This window comes from Aquarana catesbeiana, linkage group LG02 (assembly GCF_042186555.1).
Source record: "Aquarana catesbeiana isolate 2022-GZ linkage group LG02, ASM4218655v1, whole genome shotgun sequence".
NCBI classification, from domain to species: domain Eukaryota; kingdom Metazoa; phylum Chordata; class Amphibia; order Anura; family Ranidae; genus Aquarana; species Aquarana catesbeiana.
The window spans coordinates 309,697,308-309,723,191 of NC_133325.1; the positions used below are offsets into that span (position 1 = coordinate 309,697,308).

Sequence of the window (25,884 nt, forward strand, 5' to 3'; positions counted from 1 at the left end):
TATTGAAGACTTTATGGTCATATGTTAAACAGATGCTAAAGGATACAGGGCTTTCTAACACATACTCCATTATGGTGCAACCTAAACTATAGGGAGATATTGAACCTCAGGGGGTTTAGAGATTGGGAAGGGGCAGGACTACACTTATATCAGAGCTATATAATGGGCCAACCCTTAAATCCTGTATGGCGGTGCAGGCAGAGTTTGCTATTCCACGTAGCCACTTCTTCAAATATTTACAGCTGAGACACGCCCTACAAACACAATCAAGATGTGCCCAACCTAAGTGAACTGACCATACCTTAATACAGGAGGTTCTTATGTAAGGCGATAAAAAGGGAATGATTTCCAGAAGTGATAATATTCTTCTTAATGCTATACAGGATTCCTCCAAACTACCTTGCAGGCAGGGGTGGGAAAAGGATACGGGTGTCATAGATGGGGAGACATGGGATCTCTGCCTGACCTCCGCCCCTTTGGTGTTGGTAGGATCACTTAAAGGAGGTCCTTTAAGTGATCTCTTAAGTATTCATGTTCAATATTCCGCAAACCCTGGTTGTGTGCCTGTTGGGTGCCCTGGTTGAGGAGTCCTTAACTCCACAAGCTCATACTGCTGTTCTGCAACTGCTGTATGTTGCACGTAAACTGATCGCACAATTTTGGATTGTTCCCAGGGTGCCCACCAGGCCGGAATGGGTGGAGCATGTCAATAAATTACTGATACGGGAAAAGCTGACATACCAACATAGAAATGTTTCACGTAAATTCTACTCAATGTGGCAAGCTTGGTTGGATGTTCTGGGATTAGCACCACATCAGTTAAATTAGAGATAGGCTTCTACAGGGGTGAATGTTATAGGAGATCCAGAATAGTGGCTGGCTAGGTCCCATACCACACAAGATCCCTTATAGTATTAGTGAATTGGGTAGGTCATGTTTGTTTGTTTTTGGTTAACCCTCAGGGCTCTGTTACTTTCTTTTCAGTTAATAGAATGCCTTCAAAATTTTTGGTCTTTTAGTCTAGTAAGATCATCATGTCTGTGCAGATCAATAGCTTGCAGCAATTACACAGTATATATACTCACAGATATCAGTTCTGTCCCATGGGACTTACAGGGTCACTGAAAGCAGTGTAAAATGACTTTTTTTTTTACCTGAAAAGTGACTTAATGCATCTCTGCTTCCATTTGCCTCAGAAACTGCTTTCCGGAACTGTTCTAATATTGCATGTAGCTCAGATGAGCGCTGTAATGTTCGATGTTCAGCAATGCGCAGGCGTTCTTTTAAAGCATGAAATTCCCGCTGATAGGCAATCAATTTCTCTGCAAAAAAATTTTTTAAAAAATCAGCTGTGGCATATAGAGAGCCATTTAGTCTTACATAACCAAAGCCTGGAATCCCAAAGTTATTAAAGCAATTCTTGAAGACAAAATTAAAGGCAAGCTCATTAGGTCAGCTCTCCATTCCCTTTGTAAAAATCACTGTACAAACTGAGACAAACACTGATAGGGCTGCTTACAATGATCAGCTTTTATTCATTTATGTAAAACCTTTATCCCAAAAGGAAAAAAAAAAAAAAAAACAGTTGCTGTAACTGGAGTTTGGCTCTAATTTGTTAATCAAGTCCAAATCTACTGGTACATCTAACTCTAACCTCTCCCAAAATTGACAATGCTGCGCCCCAAATTTGTCTCTGTTGCTCCTATAAACAAGGGGACACCACAGGACAGGAAGTTTGTTTTGTTACTGGCCAGATCACCTGGTAAAAAATAAGGAAAAAAAGCAAAAAAAAAAAAAAAAAAAAAAAAAGAAAACAAATGCAGCCTCTACATTTAAAAAGTAACTCCACTGTTAAAAAAAAAAAAAATCTCCTCTGAGTAATTAATTTGCATTGCAGAAATTGTAACAAACGTCTTGGAAGAATCCTAACTTTTGTTTATCCTTTGCTCCAGCAGCTGTCTGAACAGCAGCGTGATGCGTTGTGCTGCTGTACAGTGCCATGCGATTCTGTACAGTGCGCTGCAATATAATGCAGCAGCTTCTGGCTGCGTTGCAGTGTGAACGGGACACACAGAAAACAATGGTTCTCTATGTGTCCTTGCAGTGACAGGCATTTTACAATGCAGTAAAATGTCTGCCACTGCACAATGTTTGAATTAGCCCTTAATCTGAATTGAAGGGACTGGTTCATAAAACCACTTGCCGACCGCCATATATATATATATATATATATATATATGTGTGTATGTATGTATGTATGTATGTATGTATGTATGTATGTATGTATGTATGTATGTAATATATATATATATATATATATATATATATATATATATATATATATATATATATATATATATATATATATATATATACACACACACACACACACACACACACACACACACACACACACATTTTTTTTGCAGGTGGTTTACCGGGATTATGGCTGAAGATATCATTGAATTGTATTGTAACGCTACTGTCTGCCCTCATGTTGTAAAGCACTACGCAAAATGTTGGCGCTATATAAATCCTGTATAATAATAATTATTATTATTATTATTAATTAATTTTTTTCAGCTGGCGGCTGGCTTTCTCATTAATGTGAATGTTTTCAGAAGCAGCGGGAAAGGATGTCCCTTTGTTCCCGCCACTTGCCGGCGCTTCTTGGGCTTACCATTTCCACTGGCTCGCCCGAGGAATGATCTGACTGTGCGGCTAGCTGGTCACAGAGGCGATAAAAGACTAGATTGTCTCTGATGGCCTCTTGGAGGAGCGGAGCAATGTCATGACATCACTTCTCTTCTAGGGTGGAAGTAAACAATTGTCTATTGATCTTTTACTTTTAAAGGTAAAAGGAGAGATTTGAGGTCTTTTTGACTCCAGATCTCTCCAAAAAGGGACTTGTTATCCTTGTAATAGGAATAAAAGTGATAAAAAAAATTAAAGGAACAGTGTAAAAATAAAAGAAAATAAACTTTTTTTTATTTAAGTTTTTATTTTTATTTAAGTTCCCCCATCCCTCTGTCCTCGCACGCATATGTAAATGATGTTCAGACCACACATGAAGTATCCCTATGAATGTTACAGTGAGAGCAATAATTCTAGCACTAGACCTCTAAACAGGTAACATTTAAGGTTGTTTAAAGCGTCGCCTATGGAGATTTTTAAGTAATATAGTTTGTCACCATTCCACAAGCGTGCGCAATTTTAAAGTGGACATATTAGGTATCTGTTTACTCGGTTTAACAAAATCTTTCAGATTATACAAAAAAAAAAAAAAAGTGGTGTATATATTGTATTTATTTTTTAATTCATTAAAATGTATTTTTTCCTAAAAAAACTGCGTTTGAAAAACTGCTGCACAAATACCATGTGACATAAAAAAATGCAACAATCGCCATTTTAGTCCCTAGGGTCTCTGCTAAAATATATATATAATATTATATATATTATATGTTTAGGGGTTATAAGTAATTTTCAAGCAAAAAATACTGATTTAAACTTGTAAACAAAAAGTGCCAGAAAAGTCTTCAAGTGGATAATTACCTGGTGCACTCAGTGTTCTAATGGGAAAAGCTGCAGCGTCTGTATCCCTTTAGAAGTATTTAACCCTTAGAGTAGCTCACCAAAACTATTCCCATTGCAGGGGATGCCTAAAATGTGACCTGTCTTAGTGCAGATTTCTGGGAAAATCAGTAAGCCAGTCACACAAGCAGGAATTTACCTTTCTGGTGAAGTTCTGTACACAACGCTGTACAGAACACCTCCAGTTTACCATATCGCATTGAATTTTACAGAAAATTACAGAGAATGCAGAAAAGAGAAAACAGTAATTTTAAATAACATGGCTCTTGTAGTAATTTTACTTGCTATACCTTTTCCATTATAGTGAAGTAACCCTTTAAGGATTGGTAAGATGCAATAATTAACATTTTGAATTTTGATTTTAATACCACTTGAAACTTTAGAGAATTTTTATTAGAAAATTAAACCAGTTGAATATAATTAAATCACAAAACATATAGTTAATTGAAAGATACAATCAGTGTGACAAACTTATTTTTTCTAATACTTTGATAAAACTGACACACGGTTTCCTGATGTCATTTTACCAGCTGTAGAATACCTACTATAAAATATATAGAGGACACAGAGATACATACATATACTTTCACATAGATCACCTTGACAGGTCAAGTGAGGGGTCATGGGACCTGGGACCCAAAGTTCCCTTACTACCAAAGTTCTATTAAAAAAACAGTGAGCAAACAGTCTACTCAAATTATGTATGAGGTTGAGGTAGACAAACAGTTAAATCATTTATTACTAAATAGTGCCACTTTTGGCGCTGTCCTTATTGTTGCTCTTTTCTATTTATTATACAATACTAGTAGAGCTACACGAATAATCGTTAGGAATCGAGATCGCAATTCTTTCCCCCTCACGATCTTAACAAGGCATTTTCCCGATTCTGTGCAGCGTAAAAAAAAAAAACAGGCAGTCTGCCAAGTTTCACAACATTCCTCAGCTGCTGAGCTAACTACAAACATTGTAACATTTTGTTCTTTAGATCAAAGGAATGAACTTTGGTCTCTAAATGATGGAAGTTTAACCACTTAAATAAAGAAAGACTAAACCTGTTTCTGACACTTGTTGGTTTCAAGTTAAAATAATTTTTTGTTCGAAAATTACTTGGAACCCCCAAACATTATATATATATATATATATATATATATATATATATATATATATATATATATATTTTTTTTTTTTTTTTTTTCTTTAGCAGAGACCCTAGAGAATAAAATGGCCGTTGTTGCAATATTTTATGCCATACTGTATTTGCGCAGCGGTCTTTCAAATGCAATTTTTTGGGAAAAAAATACACTAATGAATTTAAAAAAACTAAACTGTGATGTTTGCCCGATTTTTTTGTATAATGTGAAAGACAATGTTATGCTGTGGGAATCGTGATCTTTATTCTAAGCAAAAAGAAAAAAAAAAAAAAAAAAACACGTGATTCCCATTTTATCCAGAATCGTGCAGCTCTACTGCATAGCAGTAAAATGCCACTTATTAGAAACTAGGAGCTCTATCTAGGGTACTAGTAAATTATCCCCTTTACAAATCTAAACAACAAGACATCATTATACACTGTATTTGCTAACCAATTTGCTGTTCGTGATATCAAGTTCTATTCTCGTCAAGCTGTCAGCATTAAGGCTAATTCACTCTATTATGTGATATGATCGAGATTAGCAGACTTCAAGCTTTTGTCTTTGTGGTTTAGGTTATCCACACAGTAAGCAGATTCAAACAACAACGTTGCATTGAAGCTCTCCACGATTAAGCATGTTGGTGATTAATGATTAAAATATGATGAGCAGCATTAACTGTAGAATGTAGCTTTTCTCAGTATCAATGCATATATTTCTATCCATTTATTTTTTAACAATATTGAGGATTACTTAGATACCAACCAGTCAGACATGAATATGTTTCATTTAAAGCAATCTCCAGGATAAGCAAATATTGTGTAAATAGAAGAGGCACATGTATTCTTATTTGCATCTTGGTGGGCTTTGTGTATTTCTTTCATATCTGTGCAGTAATACAGTGTGAGACTGTGTGCAGGAGACTCCTGTAATAAAGATCAGTCACTGCTGATCTCTTGCCAAGTACAGGGTGACTGGTCTTGTATCCGCCCCCTCCTGTAGTTTTCTGCATGTGTTTCGTCAGATTAGGTGACCCGTCAGAATGTGTAACGGAAGTGACGGTATGTTGCCGCCATCTTGCTACACCCCGCACTCCTCCACAGTAAAGATACAGTGAGAAGGGGCAAGCGGACATCTTGTTACACCCACCGGAGTTTTGCATTTTACACTTATTTTTAACAGTAAACTGAGTATATATAATGAAATACAGTACTTAGAACTCCGTCTGAATGTTTAGATGTTGAATTTTAAAAGCAGCGAACTTCTGTCAGATTAGCAAACCTGTGAGATGAGCAGGCACGCCGGTGTAGCGTCACGTATGGCGACCCATCACATTTGGCTACCCGCTGGACTGCACATGCACGACGACGCCATATGCGTTCCAACACTGTGGCGATCTGCACTTGCGCAGAATTTTGTGGCCACACCCCTGAGTCCAGGTTCATGCCCCACCATCCAAGTGGACATAGAGTTAGATTATAATTATGCCGAGCGAAGCGAGGCCGTGCCCAAAGCGCGGTGAGGGGCCCTGTGGCAAAGTGGTCTTACAACAGTGTTGGAACGCATATGGCGGCGTCCAGCGGGTAGCAAAATGTGATGGGTAGCTGAATGTGACGTGACACCGCTGTTTTTAACATCTAAACAGTCAGACGGAGTTGCGAGTACTGTATTTCACTATATAAACTCAGTTTACTGTTAAAAAACAAGTGTAAGATGCAAAACTCCGGGGGGTGTAACAAGATGTCCGCTTGCCCCCTTCTCAGTGAATCCTTACTTTGGAGAAGTGTGGGGTGTAGCAAGATGGCGGTGACAAAAGGTCACTTCCGTTACACATTCTGAAGGGTCGCCTAATCTGATGAAAAAAAGGCAGCCTGTAATTGGTGGAGCTGCTAGGTCCCTCCCACAGCTCAGTTCTCTGCACAGATTTCATTACTACTTTTACAAGGTTGAAAAACGGATTTGTAAAGGCATTTGTTGCCCACAAAGTGGAAATCCACCATTCGTGGCTATAGAGGCATATATTTCAATGAAAGCTTTTTGTGCCGGGAGTTAAGCTTTAAACTGACTTAGGGAAAATATCTTACCTAGGGATATTAAAAACAAATAATCTTGGTACTTGCATTGTGTAGCTCACTGAAGCCCCACTAAAACACTATAAACAATTTGCTAATTCTGTTTGTTTTTGTTCAAAAAAAAAAGGAAAAAAAGGAAAATGTGGTGTGTTGTTCATAAGGAAAAAATTGTCACTGGAGATTTCTGTGCTTATTAAATATTTACTCTAATTTCCTTTCCGTATTAATGCAAACTGTAATGTAATTTCCATGCTTTATGTAAGCACAGCAGTACGTTACAATTACTTTATACCCATGACTGTCAGTCGGAGATATTCCATACACATCACTGCAGTGGGCCCAGAGGTCAATAGCTCTGACTGGTTCAAAATAAAATGGATTGCACTGAAATGTTCAATACCCGCAGTCAGACAAGCTCTGGATTTCCTACTAAATACAAATTCTGACAGAGCACACATACTTTGAAGGCATAGTCACCATTCACTTATATAACTCCTCCAGGAAGCAAAAGGTTGAGATGTGAAATCAGCATGACAGTAAGTCTTCCCATTGACAGTAGAGGACGGACAGATCCGACTGCCCTCAGGGCAACTAGGCTTCCAACTGCTTCAGAGAATGCCATCAACTTGCAAGGTCAACTCTAGCAAACTCGCACATTTAGGTCTTTAAGAAGATATAAAAGGGAAAAGAGAAGAACAGTGGGCACTGCCAGCACCCCATATCTTGTTGGAGTATAATGACAACTAAGAGAGATTTTATACTTTGTCCAATCAGTGTTTCCCCACAGATGTTTGCATTTACGGCCATTGACGTCTCATGTCTATGGGTCGCTTAAAGCCTAGTACACACAGGCGGAATGTCGGGTGACTGGGGGTGGGGTGGGGTGGGCTGTCCTCCTGTCAGAACACAATAGCTCCGCAGTGGAGATTGCTGTACTAACATCGGATCATTATTACAGCGGCTCCAAACTAAGCTGTCAGTTACTGATAGTGTGTTGTAGGTTTTAGAGCAGAGGTTCTCAACTCCAGTCCTCAGGACCCACCAACAGGACATATTATAAGTATTACCTTGGGGAGATGCAGACTAGAATACTGCAATCACTGAGCAGCAAATGAGATCACCTGGGATGTATTTCAGTTATCTTGCAAACCTGGCCTGTTAGTGGGTCCTGAGGACAGGAGATGAGAACCACTGCTTTAGAGTAAAAATCTGATCAGGTTCTTCAAGCTAAAGATGTAATTTATTTTCTAAAAGCAACAACGTGCTGGTCTTCTTTTCTCTGTGTGTTCATTTAGGCCTCATGCACACAGGATGTTTTGCAAACTCTCCTAGAAGCTTTTCCTCCTGGCTGCAGAGTTTTGGCAGAAAAAAAGCCTAAAATTTGTAAAAGTGTCTAACGCTTCTACAAACATTTAGGTGCATTTACAGGCATCAAGCACATGGGCATTAATTAATTTCATTGGCCAGAATATTCATTTATTCTGGTCATTGAAATGAATTAAAATTTAAAAGCGGGATTCCGGCCACTATAATTTTTTTTTTTAAAAGTCAGCAGCTACAAACACTGTAGCTGCTGATATTAAATAAGTAGACTTACCTGTCCTGGGTGCCCGCGATGTCGGCCGCCCGAGGCCGACCCTCGGCTCTCGGGTCCTGGCACCGCCATCCTAAGTAAGGGAAACAGGCAGTGGAGCCTTGCGGCTTCACTGCCAGTTTCCTACTGCGCAAGCGGCGCGGCGATCTGTGAATGGCCCCGTGGTTTTCTGGGAACACACACAGTTCCCAGAAGGCAACGGGGCCACTCAGCTAGGAGCAGAACCCGCCGCGGAATAGGAACAGGCAGATTAGGCAGATTAGGAAGACTGCCTAGCAACAAGGGTTCAGGTAAGTTTAAAAAACAAATTTTTCAAATTTTTTTTTTTTTTGTAGGATTTTTGGTGTAATTTTTTTTTCAGGGTGGCCCTCCACTTTAACTCGCCTAGTGTTAACACGTGTTTAGATGTGATTACAAGTGTCAAGCGTTTTTCCTGCCAAAACTCTGTTGGTCCTGGGCTGGACACACTGGCAGAGGTTTTTTTCTCTGCCTTTAAAACCCCCGTCACTAAACACTGCTAAAAGCCAATGGGCTTGATTTACTAAAGGGAAAAAGACTGTAGTTGCTCCAGAGTTTAGTAAATGAGCAGAAACTCTGCTGACTTCCATCATCCAATCATGTGCAAGAAAAATCAAACTTTTTTTATTTTCTTTGAACTTGATTGGGTACTCTATGCAGAGTGAAGCCATACCTCATTTACTAAGCTCTGGTGCAACTGCACTTGCACTGTGCACAGTCTATTTGCCTTTAGTAAATCAACCCCTATGTGTGCATGGACACATAAGCCAACATGCAGGGGAGTTTTAAAAATTCCAGACATTTCTAGAAGTAGCTGCAAAGACATCCAGTGTGCAGGAGGACTTATTCTACACCAGTGGTCCCCTAACTGTGGCCCTTTGCCCGCCTTTAGCCAGCCCTTAGGACACTACTCTTCCCACTAATACGAGACAGTATTCTGCCAACTGACACCAACAATGGGACCCAATATCTCCCACTGACACCAATAATGGGGCACTATTCCTTCCAATGATACCAATGATGGGGCACTATTCTTCTCCCTAATACCAAATGTGGCAATGTTTACTCACACTGATGCCAGGAAAATTTCTACTCCCACTGGTCATAGTCTGGCCCCCCTAGAGTCTAAAGGGCAATAAACTGGCCCTTTGTTTAGAAAGTTTGGAGACCCCTCCAAAGCAATGTATTTTTAGATTTTCTTTGCTGGGGTCAGTTGACTTCTAGTCATTTAGAAGCAGGTAACCATTTTAATGGTCTTTCAATAAACTAGAACAGGGGTCCCCAAACATTTTACCAGCTTACTATCCGTCACATTGTTGAAAGACCTGACTGGGGTCTGTAGGAGTTAAAAAATGTCCCAACATTGGAGGTCAGTTGGAGTAAAAATGCCACAACATTGGTAGTCAGTGGGAGTACAAAATGCCCTTATGTTGGTGTTCAGTGGGAGTAAAAATGCCCTTATGTTGGTGCTCAGTGGGAGGAAAAATGCCTGTATCAGTGAAAGTAAAAAAATGCACCAGCATCAGCGGCCAGTGAATTAGAAAAAAGCCCCTACATTACTGGTCAGTGGAGTAAAATATGCCCCATGTCATTGGTCAGTAGCTGTAAAAAATACTGTGTCAGTGGTTAGTAGGAGTAAAAAAAAATCCTGTGTTTGTAGAGATAAAATAAATGCCACTACATCAGTGGGAGTAGAAAATGCCCCTGCATCCCTCAAGGTAAAAAATGACCCAAAGTTTGTAGTCAGTGGAGTAAAAAATGCAACAGCATCAATGGTCAAATGCCCTAGTATCAGTGATCTGTAAAAGTAATCACAGAAGTAATAAATGCCCCTGCATCAGTGGTCAGTAAAAAATTTCCTTGCATCAGTTGTCAATGGGAGTAATAAATGCCTATGTCAATAGTAAGTTGGAGGAATGGTCCCCCTGTGTCAGTGGTGCCCCCCTGCCTATGAACTCTCCCAGCATTGTTGATCAGTGGCACATACCTTTGTGCAGGTTTCATGTTCTGCACCACTCATCTAGGTGGTGTCACAGCTAGGGACAATAGAGGTACCATCAGGAAGGAGATTACTTCACCCAGTGATGCCTGTGCTGAAGCCCTCTGTGTTTAAGAGCCAGGCACCTGCTACCATTTTGCATACAATGGCTCCCCCGGTCTGGCTTACATTAATAAACCCTGCATGCAGGGTCTTTGTTTTCCAGGGGTCAATCTATGGCAGGCAGTGTACCATAGTTTGGGGTCCCCTGAGCTAGAATGTTTTCTGAGCCAGTTGTGTTTAAAGTGTATGTACAGCCAAAGCTGTTTTTAAGGTTTGAATAGAATGTGGAAGGGTTAGAACCTTTGTCAGGTTTTCATTGCTGTCTATGTTTATGGGGGAGGGAAATTCACCCTATTTGTCCTTGTGACTATTGTCTTCAGTATGTAAAATGATGTGAAATGCAAGTCGAGTTTTCATGGGGAGAGGAGGTGAGGGGAAATCTTCCAATGGGAAACCAGTTCTGGTGGTAGCTGTCTTAGAGGGGTACCTCCTTGCTTTTATAGTACAATGTTTCTGTGACAGGAAGTGAATGGAAAGCTCTCCAATGGGAGAAAGACAAAAAACCAGACAGGGGTCTTAATTTCCAATTGGCTTGTTAAACCTTGCTGCTCCCCACCACCCTATCATTCCAATCACTTCAGTGTCAAATGTCAGAGTCAATGCTGTCCACTGAAATTCTTGCATTTGAAATCTCAATAATAAGAGCAAGGCTTAGTGCCAGGAGGGGGTAATGATTAATCTTCACTTTGGCAGAAGTCAAGTCCCACACAGAGCCTGGGCCTCAGATTTAAGGGACCTCCACAGGGATTTATAACTACTTAAAAATGTTTTTTTCCCTTTTTTGGAGAGTTTTCACAATCATCTGCTTCAATATAGTTTGAAAAGAATTTGTACATTTTCCAGGAGTAGGTCATAAATACTTAGCAAAAACAGAGTTTCTGGCCCAACATCTCGGCATGTGCCTGTGCCCACAAACTCTTCACGTACTTCAGGTTGTTCCACGAAAAAAAAAAAAAAGTTCTGTCTGAAAATCTACTCCCGTGGAGAGAAGCATGTGCTTCTTATTTTACTGCCATCTCTGAAACGCTGAACCAGGAGGCTGCCATAGATGGAGGTTGTGCTTTTGGAACAGATCATTTCGGTCAAGAACTACAGTTTTTCTTATAAAAACAGAAGCCTGAAAGGAATCTTTTATTTCGGCTTACGTCAATAGACGGCTTCATTGGAAATTCTGCAATGTTTGCATTTCCAGTATGAGAAGACACACTTTTAGAGAAACGTGTTTACAGTAGGATGCAGTAAGCTTAACTATGCTGCTCTACAGAGTATCACACACACACAAATCCCACAGCTGGACTTGTTAAACACCGGCTGGAATAAAGGCAGTCATTCTGCTCTCTCCCACACAAGCAAATGGGGAAAAAGTTCCGATAAGCAGTTTAAAAATACCGTTCTAAAAGTTAGAAAAGGCAGAACGGCGGCATATTTCATGAACTGCTACAGTTCAAGTTCTACTTTTCAGCATTTATTTCTTAGAATTTCTTTATTAAACAAAATTACCTTAAATAAACCATGCACAGAAAAAATATATTATAATATTATACTAGCACACAGTATATAGTGTTGTGTGTGTGTACATATATTATAGAAGTGTTAATATTTTATCTTTATCAATTAACAAAATGGAAAGTAAAATAACCAGAAGAGAAATCCAAATCAATATTTGGTGTGACCACTCTTTGCCTTCAAAACAGCATCAATTCTTCTAGGTACACTTGAAGTATTTGAAGGAACTCAACAGGTAGATTGTTCTAAAGATCTTGGAGAACTAATCACAGGTACTCTGTGGATGTAGGCTGCTTCAGATCTTTCAGTCCTTTCATGTAATCACAGACAGACTCAATGACGTTGATCAGGGCTCTGTGGGGGGCCAAACCATCACTTTCAGAACTCTTGTTCTTCTTTACACTGAAGATACAGTGCCTTGAAAAAGTATTCATACCCCTTTGCAATTTTCCACATTTTATCATGTTGCAACCAAAAGCGTAAATGTATTTTATTGGGATTTTTATGTGATAGACCAACACAAAGTGGCACATAATTGTGAAGTGATGTGCAATGTACAATGTATACATAAAGCGCTGCGTAAATTGACGGCGCTATACAAGTACCTTAAGTAAATAAAAAGAGTGGAAGGAAAATAAATGTTTTTCAGTATTTTTTTTACAAATAAATATGTAAAAAGTGTGGGGCGCATTTGTATTTAGCCACCCTGAGTCAATACTTTGACTGCAATTACAGCTGCAAGCCTTTTGGGTAGGTCTCTACCAGTTATGCACATTTGGTGACATTTTTGACCATTCTTCTTTGCAAAATAGCTCAAGCTCTGTCACATTGGATGGAGAGCGTCTGTGAACAGCAATTTCCAAGTCTTGCCACAGATTCTGACTTGGATTCAGGTCAGGACTTTGACTGGGCCATTCTAACACATGAACATGCTTTGATCTAAACCATTCCATTGTAGCTCTGGCTATATGTTTAGGGTCATTGTCCTGCTGGAAGGTGAACCTCCACCTCAGTCTCAAGTCTTTTGCAGACTCTAACAGGTTTTCTCCTAAGATTTGGCTCCATCCATCTTCCCATCAACTCTGACCAGCTTTCCTGTCCCTGCTGAAGAAAAGCATCCCCACAACATGATGCTGCCACCACCATGTTTCACAGTGGGGATGGTGTGTTCAGGGTGATGTACACTGTTAGTTTTCCACCACACATAGCATTTTGCTTTTAGGACAAAAAGTTCAATTTTGGTCTCATCTGACCAGAGCACCTTCTTCCACATGTTTGCTGTGTCCCCCACATGGCTTCTCGCAAACTGCAAATGGGACTTCTTTTTCAACAATGGCTTTCTTCTTGCCACTCTTCCATAAAGGCCAGGTTTGTGGAGTGCACAACTAATAATTGTCCTGTGGACAGATTCTCCCACCTGAGCTGTGGATCTCCGCAGCTCCTCCAAAGTTAGACCATGGACCTCTTGGCTGCTTCTCTGATGATTGCTCTCCTTGCCTGGCCTGTCAGTTTAGGTGGACTGCCATGTCTTGGTAGGTTTGCAGTTGTGCCATACTCCATTTTTGGATGATGGATTAAACAGTGCTTTGTGAGATGTTGAAAGTTTGGGATGTTTTGATATAACCTTACTTTGCTTTAAACTTCTCCACAACTGTATCTCTCACCTGTCTGGTGTGTTCTTGGCCTTCATGATGCAGTTTGTTCACTAAAGTTCTCTAACAAACCTCTGAGCACTTCACAGAACAGCTGTATTTATGCTGAGATTAAATTACACACAGGTGGACTCTATTTACTAATTGGGTGACTCTGAAGGCAATTGGTTCCACTAGATATTAGTTAGGGGTATCAGAGTAAAGGGGGCTGATTACAAATGCACGCCACACTTTTCAGATATTTATTTGTAAAAAATGTATCGTTTTCCATTCACTTCTCAATAATTTGCCACTTTGTGTTGGTCTATCACATAAAATCCCCCCCAAAAAATTTACGTTTTTGATTGTAACGTATAAATACCATTTCAAGGCACTGTAGTTCCTAAGGACATTGGCTGTATGTGTGGGGTTGTTGTCCTGCTGTAGAATAAATTTGGGGCCAATCATACGCCTAATTATCTGTATGTATTTCTCAGCATAGAAGATACCATTGATGCTGACCAAATCTCCTGCTTCATTTTGCAGAAATGCAGCCTCAGACTTGCAAGGAACTTCCACCATGCTTCATTGTTGCCTGCAGACACTCATTTTTGTACCACTCTCTAGCCCTTCGGCAAACAAACTACCTCCTGCTACAGTCAAATATTTCAGATTTTGACTCATCAGTCCAGAGCACCTGCTGCCATTTTCTACACTCCAGTTACTATGTTGCTTCTACAGTCCTCAATGCTGCCCATTTCTTTGTGTTTCTTCAAAAGTGCTTGAACAGCATATCTTGATACACTAGTCTGCTTTGAAATCTTTGCCTGAGAGAGACCTTGTTGATGCAGTATAAATACCTTGTGTCTTGCTGCTGTGCTCAGTCTTGCCATGGTGTCTGTGACATTAAACTACCTCACCACAGTAGCAGAGTTTGGCTGTTCCACACCCAGTTTCAAGCCTCCTACACAGCTGCTTCTGTTTCAGTTAAAGCGAAGCATCACTCAAAAGGGGAAGTTCCGCTTCAAGTTCTAGTCCCCCTTCCTCTGTCATGGCACGTCATTTTTTTGGGAGGGGAAGGGGTGGGTACTCCCCACAGTCTTCTGGGACATGTCACAAGTCCCAGAAGACTGTGGGACCATTCACAAAGCACAGCGTGGCTTCTGCATTTGCAGTGGGCAGCCAGCTGGGAAGCCACAAGCAGCACAGTCTGCTGCCCACAGTTAAGATGCCAGTGCCAGGAACCCGAAGGCTAGTGAAGAACTAGCCTAGGTGAGGACGGCACTGGATCCCTGGACAGGTAAGTGTCCTGTTATAAAAAAAGTCAGAAGCTACAGAATTTGTAGCTGTTGACTTTTATTTTTTTTTTCAGAATGAAGAACCTGCTTGGTTAAATTGGTCAATCATACAATCAAGCGTAGTCACAACAAATATTGATTTGAATTAGATTTTTCCTCTGTTCGCTCACCTTGCATTTTGTACATTGATAAAAATAAACAATTACAATATATATTTTCAAAGGCATTTCTTCTTTACAGCATTTCTTCACACCTGCTTAAAACTTTTGCACAGTAGTGAATATACAGTATATATAGAGATTTATAGATTGTATAGCTAGTAGCAGATGGTCACATTCAGCTAGACTTGTTCTGTGATACTGAAGACCTTTCAATGCTTATCTAAATAGCTTCCAGTCCAGGTGAATGTGACTGACTACTACTAGCCAATATCAGTATAATAGTCAACTTCATTTCAAAACACAAATCCATACACTGTAATTGAACAAAGTCCTTTTGGCAGGGTGATATTTTCTTCAAAGTCAAGAACTCATTTATACCGCATAATTTATATGACACGATGACTGATGTCACTGCAAATCAGAAGTGTCAAACCCTCGTTTTCTATTTCAAGGTTTTCTGAGCATCATATAGTCCATAACCTCAGGCTGTGCCTTTGCCTTAGCAATGTGCAGCAGAAATAGAAAAATTTAAATAAAATCTCTTTTCCTATATATATGATTGCCAACGATGGTCCCAGAAACATCATTTTGGAGTTAGAATCATGCCTTGCTTCAGGTTAACAAAAACAAAGAAAATATATATGTTACTAAAAAGGTACATGATGCTACAGTACACAAATTACACACAAGTAATTCATGTTGACATGCGATCATGTTGTGTGCACCCATACTTACTGCTCCTTACATCAAATGGTAAAGAACATGGGACATTAAGCCTGGAAAAACATCATAAATTACACTGGTGTGAAAAGGAAAATTTACTTTTAAATGGCTGTGTGGCATATAGAATTAGGTTAAAAAAACAAGTAGAATATCTACAGGCAGGTATTTGTGTATTATAAACCGAGCTCATCATGAACATACTTATCCAACAGCAGTTTTAGGAAGTTGCCAAGATAAATAGCACACTATTGCCAACATTTGCTGTCAAACTCAATAACATCTCTAGCATGGCTGTTTTAATACATTAACTAGCCATGTTTACCTTTTTGCTTTCTTGTATTATATGTAAAATGCAGCATTGACTTCCTTTAATCTCTTTTAAAGTACCAATTGTTAAAAATTCCCACAGCTCCCCTCAATACAATAAACTATGACTCCCCCCCCCCCGTCCAACTCCCCCAGGTCCATATTTACCCCCTTCTACAGCTGTGGCCTCCTACGCGGTCTACAGCCAGGTTGGTTAACATTGAATGCTGCACGCTGCCTGCATCTGCACACTAATGTCCTAATGCGCCTGCACACTACTGTAATGAATAAGGTGCAGCTCCTGCAGTATGAGTATTCAAGTATGAGTATGGCATGTTAGTGAGCCAACACAGCGCAGAAGGCCTCACCCATTAGAAAAAGTATGGACCTTCCCGGGGAGGGGGTTAGGGTTTAAATAGTTTGCTGTATTCAAAAGGGTTAGGTAGGGGGGCTGGTATGATATTTACAATTAGTTCAGGTGTACCTTAAAGCTGAAAACAAGGATTATGCAAATTGTACCTTTGCAGTTACACCCCCCCCCCACTCCCAATCACTGCATGAGTTACCTGCTCATTAAGTCTAGCAGCATAGGAATATGGAGTTATAGTGCATAGTTGGCACTCCTGACGTGTGCCTATGACAGGTCCCTTGGCTCTAATAACCCCCGCAGCACCTCAAAACGATTGCTACCATGGTGAAGTTGGGGGGGTTCAGTGTACTTTGAATTTCAAATAAAGCAGCCATCAGCCCAATGGACACATCATATTAATAATACGTTCTGTTGCTTGTGCTGATTTTTTTTTTTTTGTTAATTGTTTAACTAAACTTAGCCTTTAACATGAAAAATGTATATAGTTGGCAAAATAATTATTTGATACCCTGCGAGTGTTGTAAGTTTGCCCACTTACAAAGAAATGAAGGGTCTATAATTTTTACCATAGGTGTATTTTAAAAATGATAAAGGCAGAATATCAACCAAAAATTCAGACAAAACACGATACAAATGTTATAATTTGAGTTGTAGTTCAGTGAGTAAAATAAGTATTTGATCCCCAAGCAACATGACTTATTACTTGGTGGAGAAATCCTTGTTGGCAAGCACAGAGGTAATATGTTTCTTGTAGCTGGTTACCAGGTTTGCACACATCTCAGGAGGGATTTTGGTCCCTCTAGATCCTTAAGGTTCTTGGCTGTCGCTTGGCAACTCGAAGTTTCAGCTCCCTCCATATATTTTCTATAGGATTAAGGTCTGGAGACTGGCTAGGCCACTCCATGACCTTATTGTGTGCTTCTTCTTGAGCCACTCTCTTGCTGCCTTGACAGTATGTTTTGGGTTATTGTCATGCTTGAAGACCCATCCACGACCCACCTTCACTGTTCTGGCTGAGGGAAGAAGGTTCTCATCTAAGATTTTACAAAACATGTCACTGTCCATTGGCCCTTCAATGCAGCAAAGTCAGCCTGTACCTTTAGCAGAGAAATAGTCCTAAAGCATAATAATGTTCCTACCTCTGTGCTTGACTGTAGGGATGGTGTTCTTAGGGTCATAGGCAGCATTTTTCTTCCTTCAAACATGCCAAAGAGCTCAATTTTGGTCTAATCTGACCCCAGCACTTTCAATCCTTCTCTCAATCATTTAGATGTTCATTGGCAAACTTCAGACGGGCCTGTACATGTGCCTTCTTGAGGAGGGGGACCTTGCGGGCGCTGCAGAATTTCAATCCATGGCAGTGTATTGTGTTACCAATGGTTTGTTTGGTGACTGTGGTCCCAACTGCCTTGCGATCATTCACAAGCTATTCCTGTGTAGTTCTGGGACGATCCCTCACTTTTCTCATGCATGGAGCTCCAGACCAAGGGCGATTGACATTTTTTTGGTATTTCTTCAATTCGCGAAAAATCACTCCAACAGTTGTCTCCTTCTCACCTAGCTTCTTGCTGATGGTCTTGTAGCCCATTCCAGTCTTGTGCGGGTCTACAAACTTGTCCCTGATGTCCTTTGACAGCTCTTTGGTCTTGCCCATGAAGGTGAGATTTGAATGGAAGAAAGAGATTCTGTGGACAGCTGTCTTTTATACACATGAGTTGTCATTAAGAGCACCTTCTTAAATTGACAGAATTTTTGTTGGTTGGTAGGGGATCAAATACTTATTTTATTCACTGAGCTGCAACTCAATTTATAACATTTATGTTATTTATAACAAATGACAATTGCGCAGTCATGCAACACTGTACCCAAATGAAATTGTTATCATTTTTTTTCAAATAGAGCTTTCTTTTGGTAGTATTTGATCACCTCTGCGGTTTTTATTTTTTTCGCTATAAACAAAAGAAGAGAGTGACAAGTTTGAAAAAAAAAAAAACACTCTATTTTTTACTTTTTGCTATAATAGCCAATTTTTTTTAAAACAAATTTTTTTCTCAGTTTAGACCAATATGTATTTTTCTACATATTTTTGGTAAAAAAAAATAAAAATTTATTATTTTTGTTTTTTACTAGTAATGGTGGCGATCCTCGATTTTTATCGTGACTGCGATATTGCGGTGGACATATCGGACACTTTTGACACATTTTTGGGACCATTCACATTTATACAGCGATCCGTGCTATAAAAATGCACTGATTACTGTATAAATGTGATTGGCAGGGAAGGGGTTAACACTAGGGGATGATCGTGGGGTTAATTATGTTTCCTAGGGAGTGATTCTAACTGTAGGGGGAGGGGACTCACAAGGGGAGGAGACTGATCGGTGTTCCTCTGTACTAAGAACACACCATCAGTCTCCTCTCCCCTGACAGGACGTAGATCTGTGTGTTTACACACACAGATCCACTGTCCTGCTCTGTTACCGGGCAATTGCGGGTGCCTGGCAGACATCACGGCTGCCGGGCATGCGCATCGGGTCCCCAGTGACAGTCCCTGGTGGGTCGTGAAGGCAAGGGCGTCATATGACGCCCTTCCAGAACGAGAACGGCGCCGCATGGGCGTCATATGACAGTCGGCGGGTGGCAAGCAGGTAGCTTCCCTGGCGGTTTTCCCGAGTGTGGCTCGGGGTTAAATTTCAGCACCATTAGTGGTAACCCCGAGCCACACTCGGGATTACATCTCAGGATTCTAGTGCAGTGTTACTTACCTTGTCCTCAGGATCCTGCGATGTCCCCTGCTGTGTCTGCGGGCTCTGTCCTGATGTCCTGTGTGCCGGGCTCAGTTCCCTGCGAGCGTCGCAACGCACTGGGGCGGAGCCTGGCGGCAAATTCAAAAAAGTGAAAATTCATAATACATACAGTACAATGTAATCTTACAGATTACATTACTGTCTGAAATCATTTCACATCCCTTTTGTCCCCAGTGCTTTGTTCAATGCCCTGCATACAGTTTTATATGATATATACTGTTCTTTCTGCCTGGAAACTGGAGATTGTTCATAGCAACCAAAAAGTGTCCCTTTACGTCAAAAGTGGTTTTAGACCAGCTAGAAAACAGCGATAGTAAATTAGAATCACTTGCAGAATTGAGCGATAGTGAATCGTGGGGAAATGTATTTTATTATTATATTATTTTTTATAATTATTTATATTTATTTATTATAATTTATGATTTTGTGTTTCAAACTTCATCATACCCGTGATATCTACTAGACTCTTGGTGGACAGATTTAAGTGTGATTGCTAAGAATTACAGGCCTACAATATAAAACGCCAATTTTCTATGCAAAATAATTGTACCGCTTTGAGACGCAAAAATCTGAAATCATACCGCCAGGGAGGTTAAGGACCGAGCCTCTGAGATTTGGTGTTTACAAGTTAAAAACTTTTTTTGCTAGAAAACCACGTAAGCCCCGTACACAGGGTTGGACATTGATCGGACATTACGACAACAAAATCCATGGATTTTTTCCGGTAGATGTTGGCTCAAACTTGTCTTGCATACACATGGTCACACAAAGTTGTCGGAAAATCCGATCGTTCTGAACGCGGTGACGTAAAATACGTATATCAGGACTATAAACGGGGCAGTAGCCAATAGCTTTCGTCTCTTAATTTAGTCTGAGCATGCGTGGCACTTTGTGCATCGGATTTGTGTACACGCGATCGGAATTTCCGACACGGATTTTGTTGTCGGAAAATTTTATAGTAAGCTCTCAAACTTTGTGTGTCGGAAATTCCAATGGAAAATGTGTGATGGAGCCTACACACGGTCGGAATTTCCGACAACAAGGTCCTATCACACATTTTCCGTCGGAAAATCTGACCGTGTGTACGGGGCATTAGAATCCCCAAACATTATATATAATTTTTTCTAACACCTTAGAGAATAAAATGGCAGTCGTTGCAATACTTTCTGTCACACGTATTTGTGCAGCGGTCTTTTAAGCGCACTCTTTATTTGGAAAAAATACACTTTTTTTAATTAAAAAATAAAGACAACAGTAAAGTTAGCCCATTTTTTATATTGTGAAAGATAATGTTACGCCGAGTAAATTGATACCCAACATGTCATGCTTCAAAATTGCACCCGCTCGTGGAATGGCGTCAAACTTTTACCCTTAAATATCTCCATAGGCGACGTTTACAAAATTCTACAGGTTGCATGTTTTGAGTTACAGAGGAGGTCCAGGGCTAGAATTATTGCTCTCACTCTACCGATCACGGCGATATCTCACATGTGTGGTTTGAAAACCATTTTCATATGCGGGCGCTGCTCACGTGTGCATTCGCTTCTGCACGCGAGCTCGGCGGGACAGGGCATGTTCAAAAAAAGTTTTAGTTTTTTATTTATTTTACCTTTTATTTTTACGCTGTTCTTAAAAAAAAAAAACACACACACACAACAATAAAATTGTGTCACTTTTATTCCTATTACAAGAAATGTAAACATACCTTGTAATAGAAAAAAAGCATGACAGGACCTCTTAAATATGAGATCTGGGGTCAAAAAGACCTCAGATCTCATATTTACACTAAAATGCAATAAAAATAAAATAAAAAAAAAAAAAAGTCCCTTTAAGAGCTATGGGCTGAAGTGACGTTTTGATGTCGCTTCCACCCTGGTATGGAGACGGGTGGAGGCCATCTTCCCCTCAGATGTCTCCATACCAAGCCATGGAGCAGACACGATCGCCTCCACCGCTACTGACGGCTCCGGTAAGCAGCAGAGAGCGGCGGTAACCCGCCACAGAGACCACTTTTATCGGAAACCGGACCGCTCACTGAAGAAGAGGATACCGGGGTTATGGCAGCTAGCTTCTGCCATAACAACAATATCCCTCTTCAAAGTGCCCACGTATATCGTCATGAGCCGGTCCGGAAGTGGTTAAAATACACCTATGATAAAAATTATAGACCCTTCATTTCTTTGTAAGCGGTTGCTTACAAAATCTGCAGGGGATCAAATAATTATTTTCCCCACTGTACCTGAGGGTAGGTTCACTTTCACTAGTACAGTATTGTTCAAAATGCAATTGAACTTTATCCTATATGCTGGCCACGCACAGCAATTCTGAAGCAATTTCAGCCAGATTCAATCTGTAAAACACCAAACTGATCAAGCAATCCCCCATCATAATTATATTGCAGGGATGTTACTAGGTTGCCTTAATCTATTTGATTGTATTTGTACTGTATGTGATTGTATTTGTGATAAAAAGACGGTTGAATGCGATTGAAATTTTTAGAAAACTGGCCATCACTACAATAAACTGAAATATGATTGATAGAATAACTATTCTTTTAAACCTTTTTCCAAGAAGCACAAATGCTTCTGTTTTCTTGCCTGTTTTATTGACCACAAAGAAAATGTACCGGAGGTCTTTAAATGCAAAATGCCAAGAACAGGCGTGTCATAACTAATAAACAGGCCACCTAAATTCCCCTGCAGTGCAATCAAATATATACAATATATATATATATATATATATATATATATATATATATATATATATATATATATATATATATATATATATATATATATATATATATATATATATATATATATATATATAGCAGCCATTTGTTAAAATCATTTAAGTTCATTTTTTTCCTCATTAATGTACACACAGCACCCCATATTGACAGAAAAACACAGAATTATTGACATTTTTGCAGATTTATTAAAAAAGAAAAACTGAAATATCACATGGTCCTAAGTATTCAGACCCTTTGCTCAGTATTTAGTAGAAGTACCCTTTTGATCTAATACAGCCATGAGTCTTTTTGGGAAAGATGCAACAAGTTTTTCACACCTGGATTTGGGGATCCTCTACCATTCCTCCTTGCAGATCCTCTCCAGTTCTGTCAGGTTGGATGGTAAACGTTGGTGGACAGCCATTTTTAGGTCTCTCCAGAGATGCTCAATTGGGTTTAAGTCAGGGCTCTGGCTGGGCCATTCAAGAACAGTCACGGAGTTGTCGTGAAGCCACTCCTTTGTTATTTTAGCTGTGTGCTTAGGGTCATTGTCTTGTTGGAAGGTAAACCTTCGGCCCAGTCTGAGGTCCTGAGCACTCTGGAGAAGATTTTAGTCCAGGATATCCCTGTACTTAGACGCATTCATCTTTCCCTCGATTGCAACCAGTCGTCCTCTCCCTGCAGCTGAAAATGATAGGCTATAAGAAGATTGCCAAAACCCTGAAACTGAGCTGCAACACTGTGGCCAAGATCATACAGTGGTTTAACAGGACAGGTTCCACTCAGAACAGGCCTCACCATTGTCAACCAAACTAGTTGAGTGCACGTGCTCAACGTCATATTCAGAGGTTGTCTTTGGGAAATAGATGTATGAGTGCTGCCAGCATTGCTGCAGAGGTTGAAGGGGTGGGGGGGGGGTCAGCCTGTCAATTCTCAGACCATACGCCGCACACCGCATCAAATTGGTCTGCATGGCTGTCGTCCCAGAAGGAAGCCTCTTCTAAAGATGATGCACTAGAAAGCCCGCAAACAGTTTGCTGAAGACAAGCAGACTAAGGACATGGATTACTGGAACCATGTCCTGTGGTCTGATGAAACCAAGATAAAAACTTATTTGGTTCAGATGGTGTCAAGCGTGTGTGGTGGCAACCAGGTGAGGAGTACAAAGACAAGTGTGTCTTGCCTACAGTCAAGCATGGTGGTGGGATTGTCATGGTCTGGGGCTGCATGAGTGCTGCCGGAACTGGGGAGCTACAGTTCATTGAGGGAACCATTAATGCCAACATTTACTGTGACATAATGAAGCACAGCATGATCCCCTCCCTTCAGAGACTGGGCCGCAGGGCAGTATTTCAGCATAACAACACCTCCAAGATGACCACCGCCTTGCTAAAGAAGCTGAGGGTAAAGGTGATGGACTGGCCAAGCATGTTTCCAGACCTAAACCCTAGTAAGCATCTGTGAGGCATGCTCAAAACAAAAGGTGGAGGAGCGCAAGGTCTCTAACATCCACCAGCCCTGTGATGTCGTCATGGAGGAGTGGAAGAGGACCCCAGTGGCAACCTGTCAAGTTCTGGTGAACTCCATGCCCAAGAGGGTTAAGGCAGTGTTGGAAAATAATGGTGGCCACACAAAATATTGACACTTTGGGCCCAATTTGGACATTTTCACTTAGGGGTGTACTCGCTTTTGTTGTGTGTGTGTGTATATATATATATATATATATATATATATATATATATATATATATATATATATATATATATATATATATATATATATATATATATATATATATATATATATATATATATATATATATATACACACACACACACACACACACACACATACACACATACACACATATATTAATCTAAAACAAAAATTATGTTTTGGAATCTAATCAAACCAGCCTTTGTTTGCTTAGCTGTAGTCAGGGGCGTAACTAGAAATAACAGGGCCCCATAGCAAACTGTTGTATGGGGCCCCCCTGCAAACAGCCCCCACCCCCACAGCTGCCCTTTTGTCAATGCAGCGTGACCTGTGCCCCATACAGCGTGACCTGTGCCCCATACAACGTGGCCTGTGCTCCATACAGCGTGGCCTGTGCTCCATACAGCGTGGCCTGTGCTCCATACAGCGTGGCCTGTGCTCCATACAGCGTGGCCTGTGCTCCATACAGCGTGGCCTGTGCTCCATACAGCGTGGCCTGTGCCCCATACAGCGTGGCCTGTGCCCCATACAGCGTGGCCTGTGCCCCATACAGCGTGGCCTGTGCCCCATACAGCGTGGCCTGTGCCCAATACAGCCTCACCTGTGCAGAGGAAGAGGCAAGCCGCCCGGATCAGCAGAGAGCGGGATTGCCCGCTGTAATAGCATTCATTTGAATTTCCAGTCTTCCCGGGGCTCATCGTCACATAGCCCCACCTCTTGGCCCGACGCCTTTGATGACGTTACACTTCCCGCATTGGATCGGCGTTCTGTCTATCAAAGGCGCCGGGCCAAGAGGTGGAGCTAGGTGACGTGAGCCCCGGGAACACTGGAAGTTCTAATGAAAGCTACTGCAGCGGGCAATTCTGCTCTCTGCTGATACGAACAGCTCGCCTCTTCCTCTCCTCTCTTCCCCTGGCTGGGAGACTGTGCCGGCGGTGCTCTCATCCTCACCGGGCCCCACTCGGCTGCGGGCCCCATAGCGCCCGCATGGGTCGCTATGGTGGTAGTTCCACCCCTGGCTGTAGTGTGGCCACAGGGATGTCCAAGGCCTGGCTGTGCTTTCTGTTGCAGATGGGGTGCCTGAATCACAAGGCTAGCTGAACAGAATTACAAGTCCTTTGGTGGTAAAACAGCTCCCATATATGTATTTCAACTATGTATTTCTGTTTGCCTAAAGATCAGCCTTGACATTGTAGCTTGATGAGTACATTTTCTCATGACTGCTACAAGCATGCTTACACTGAGCAGTTAAGCATACAAAGCTAAACAGCATCACCTGGTCCCAACATTTTCCTGTTTACCAGACATGCATGAAAAGGGGTCTAGGTTATCTAGTAGCCCAGCTGACATCCAGGGGCACAAGCAAAATAATTCATCAGAGGACTTCATAAATGAATAAAGAAATAAATGCTTATCATGAACTACAGCTAAAAATCTGTCTGGCAGGGGGGCCATGTTCCCAGCATGCGGAAGACTCTGCTGCATGTAGCACTTCTCTTAGAATCTGTCAGCAATTTTTCAAACATGCCAGTTAATTTCATTGTTAAAAAAATGTAACAGCAACCGTGACAAAGCTGAACGCCAGACAGATCGAGGACCTAGCAATATGTCTGTCAGAAGGGCCCGGATCACAAGACTGGCCAAGCAAATTTACAAATCATTTGGCAGGCAAGACAACTGACACATATGTATTAGGATGGTGTATCTAGCCGTTTGCTGAGCGCTCAACCTCAAATTCTGCACTTCGTTTCATTATTAGTATGAAAAGCAATGATAATACCAGCCTACAGGTATGAGAAAAAACATTTTGTAAACCATTGTCAGTACACCAATCATTAATCTTTTTTACTGCTGCCACCATAACTAATTTTGTTAAGACAGGCAAAGCCTGAAAACACATAACGGACGCCATATGCTGGTTTCAAAATAGCAGGTTTTTTTTCTCTATGTAGTAACAGTTTGAATTATGTGGATGTAAAGCCCCCACCCCTTGGTCCAGGTGTTACAGGCATAACATTTCCATTGGGGCCTATGCACGGTAATGCGTGTCACTACCAGCTCATGAGAAGGTGGCCACCTAAAAGAAAACACACAGCAGGATGGGCCCGTAAACATGCTGCAAACAATGT

At 40.8% G+C, this 25,884-nt stretch overlaps 1 protein-coding gene across 3 annotated transcripts in view; it reads right to left on the reverse strand.

Annotated features, from left to right (window-relative positions):
* MGAT4A (alpha-1,3-mannosyl-glycoprotein 4-beta-N-acetylglucosaminyltransferase A) overlaps window positions 1–25,884 on the reverse strand; it is a 159,465-nt gene that overhangs the window by 92,976 nt on the left and 40,605 nt on the right. For all 3 annotated transcript variants that reach the window (XM_073614667.1, XM_073614666.1, XM_073614668.1), the window contains one exon: window positions 1,155–1,322. Coding sequence is in view for 1 of the 3 variants with exons in the window: in XM_073614666.1 (XP_073470767.1) it covers window positions 1,155–1,322 (168 nt within the window). In the remaining 2 variants the exon portion in view is untranslated. The remainder of the gene's footprint in view (window positions 1–1,154; window positions 1,323–25,884) is intronic.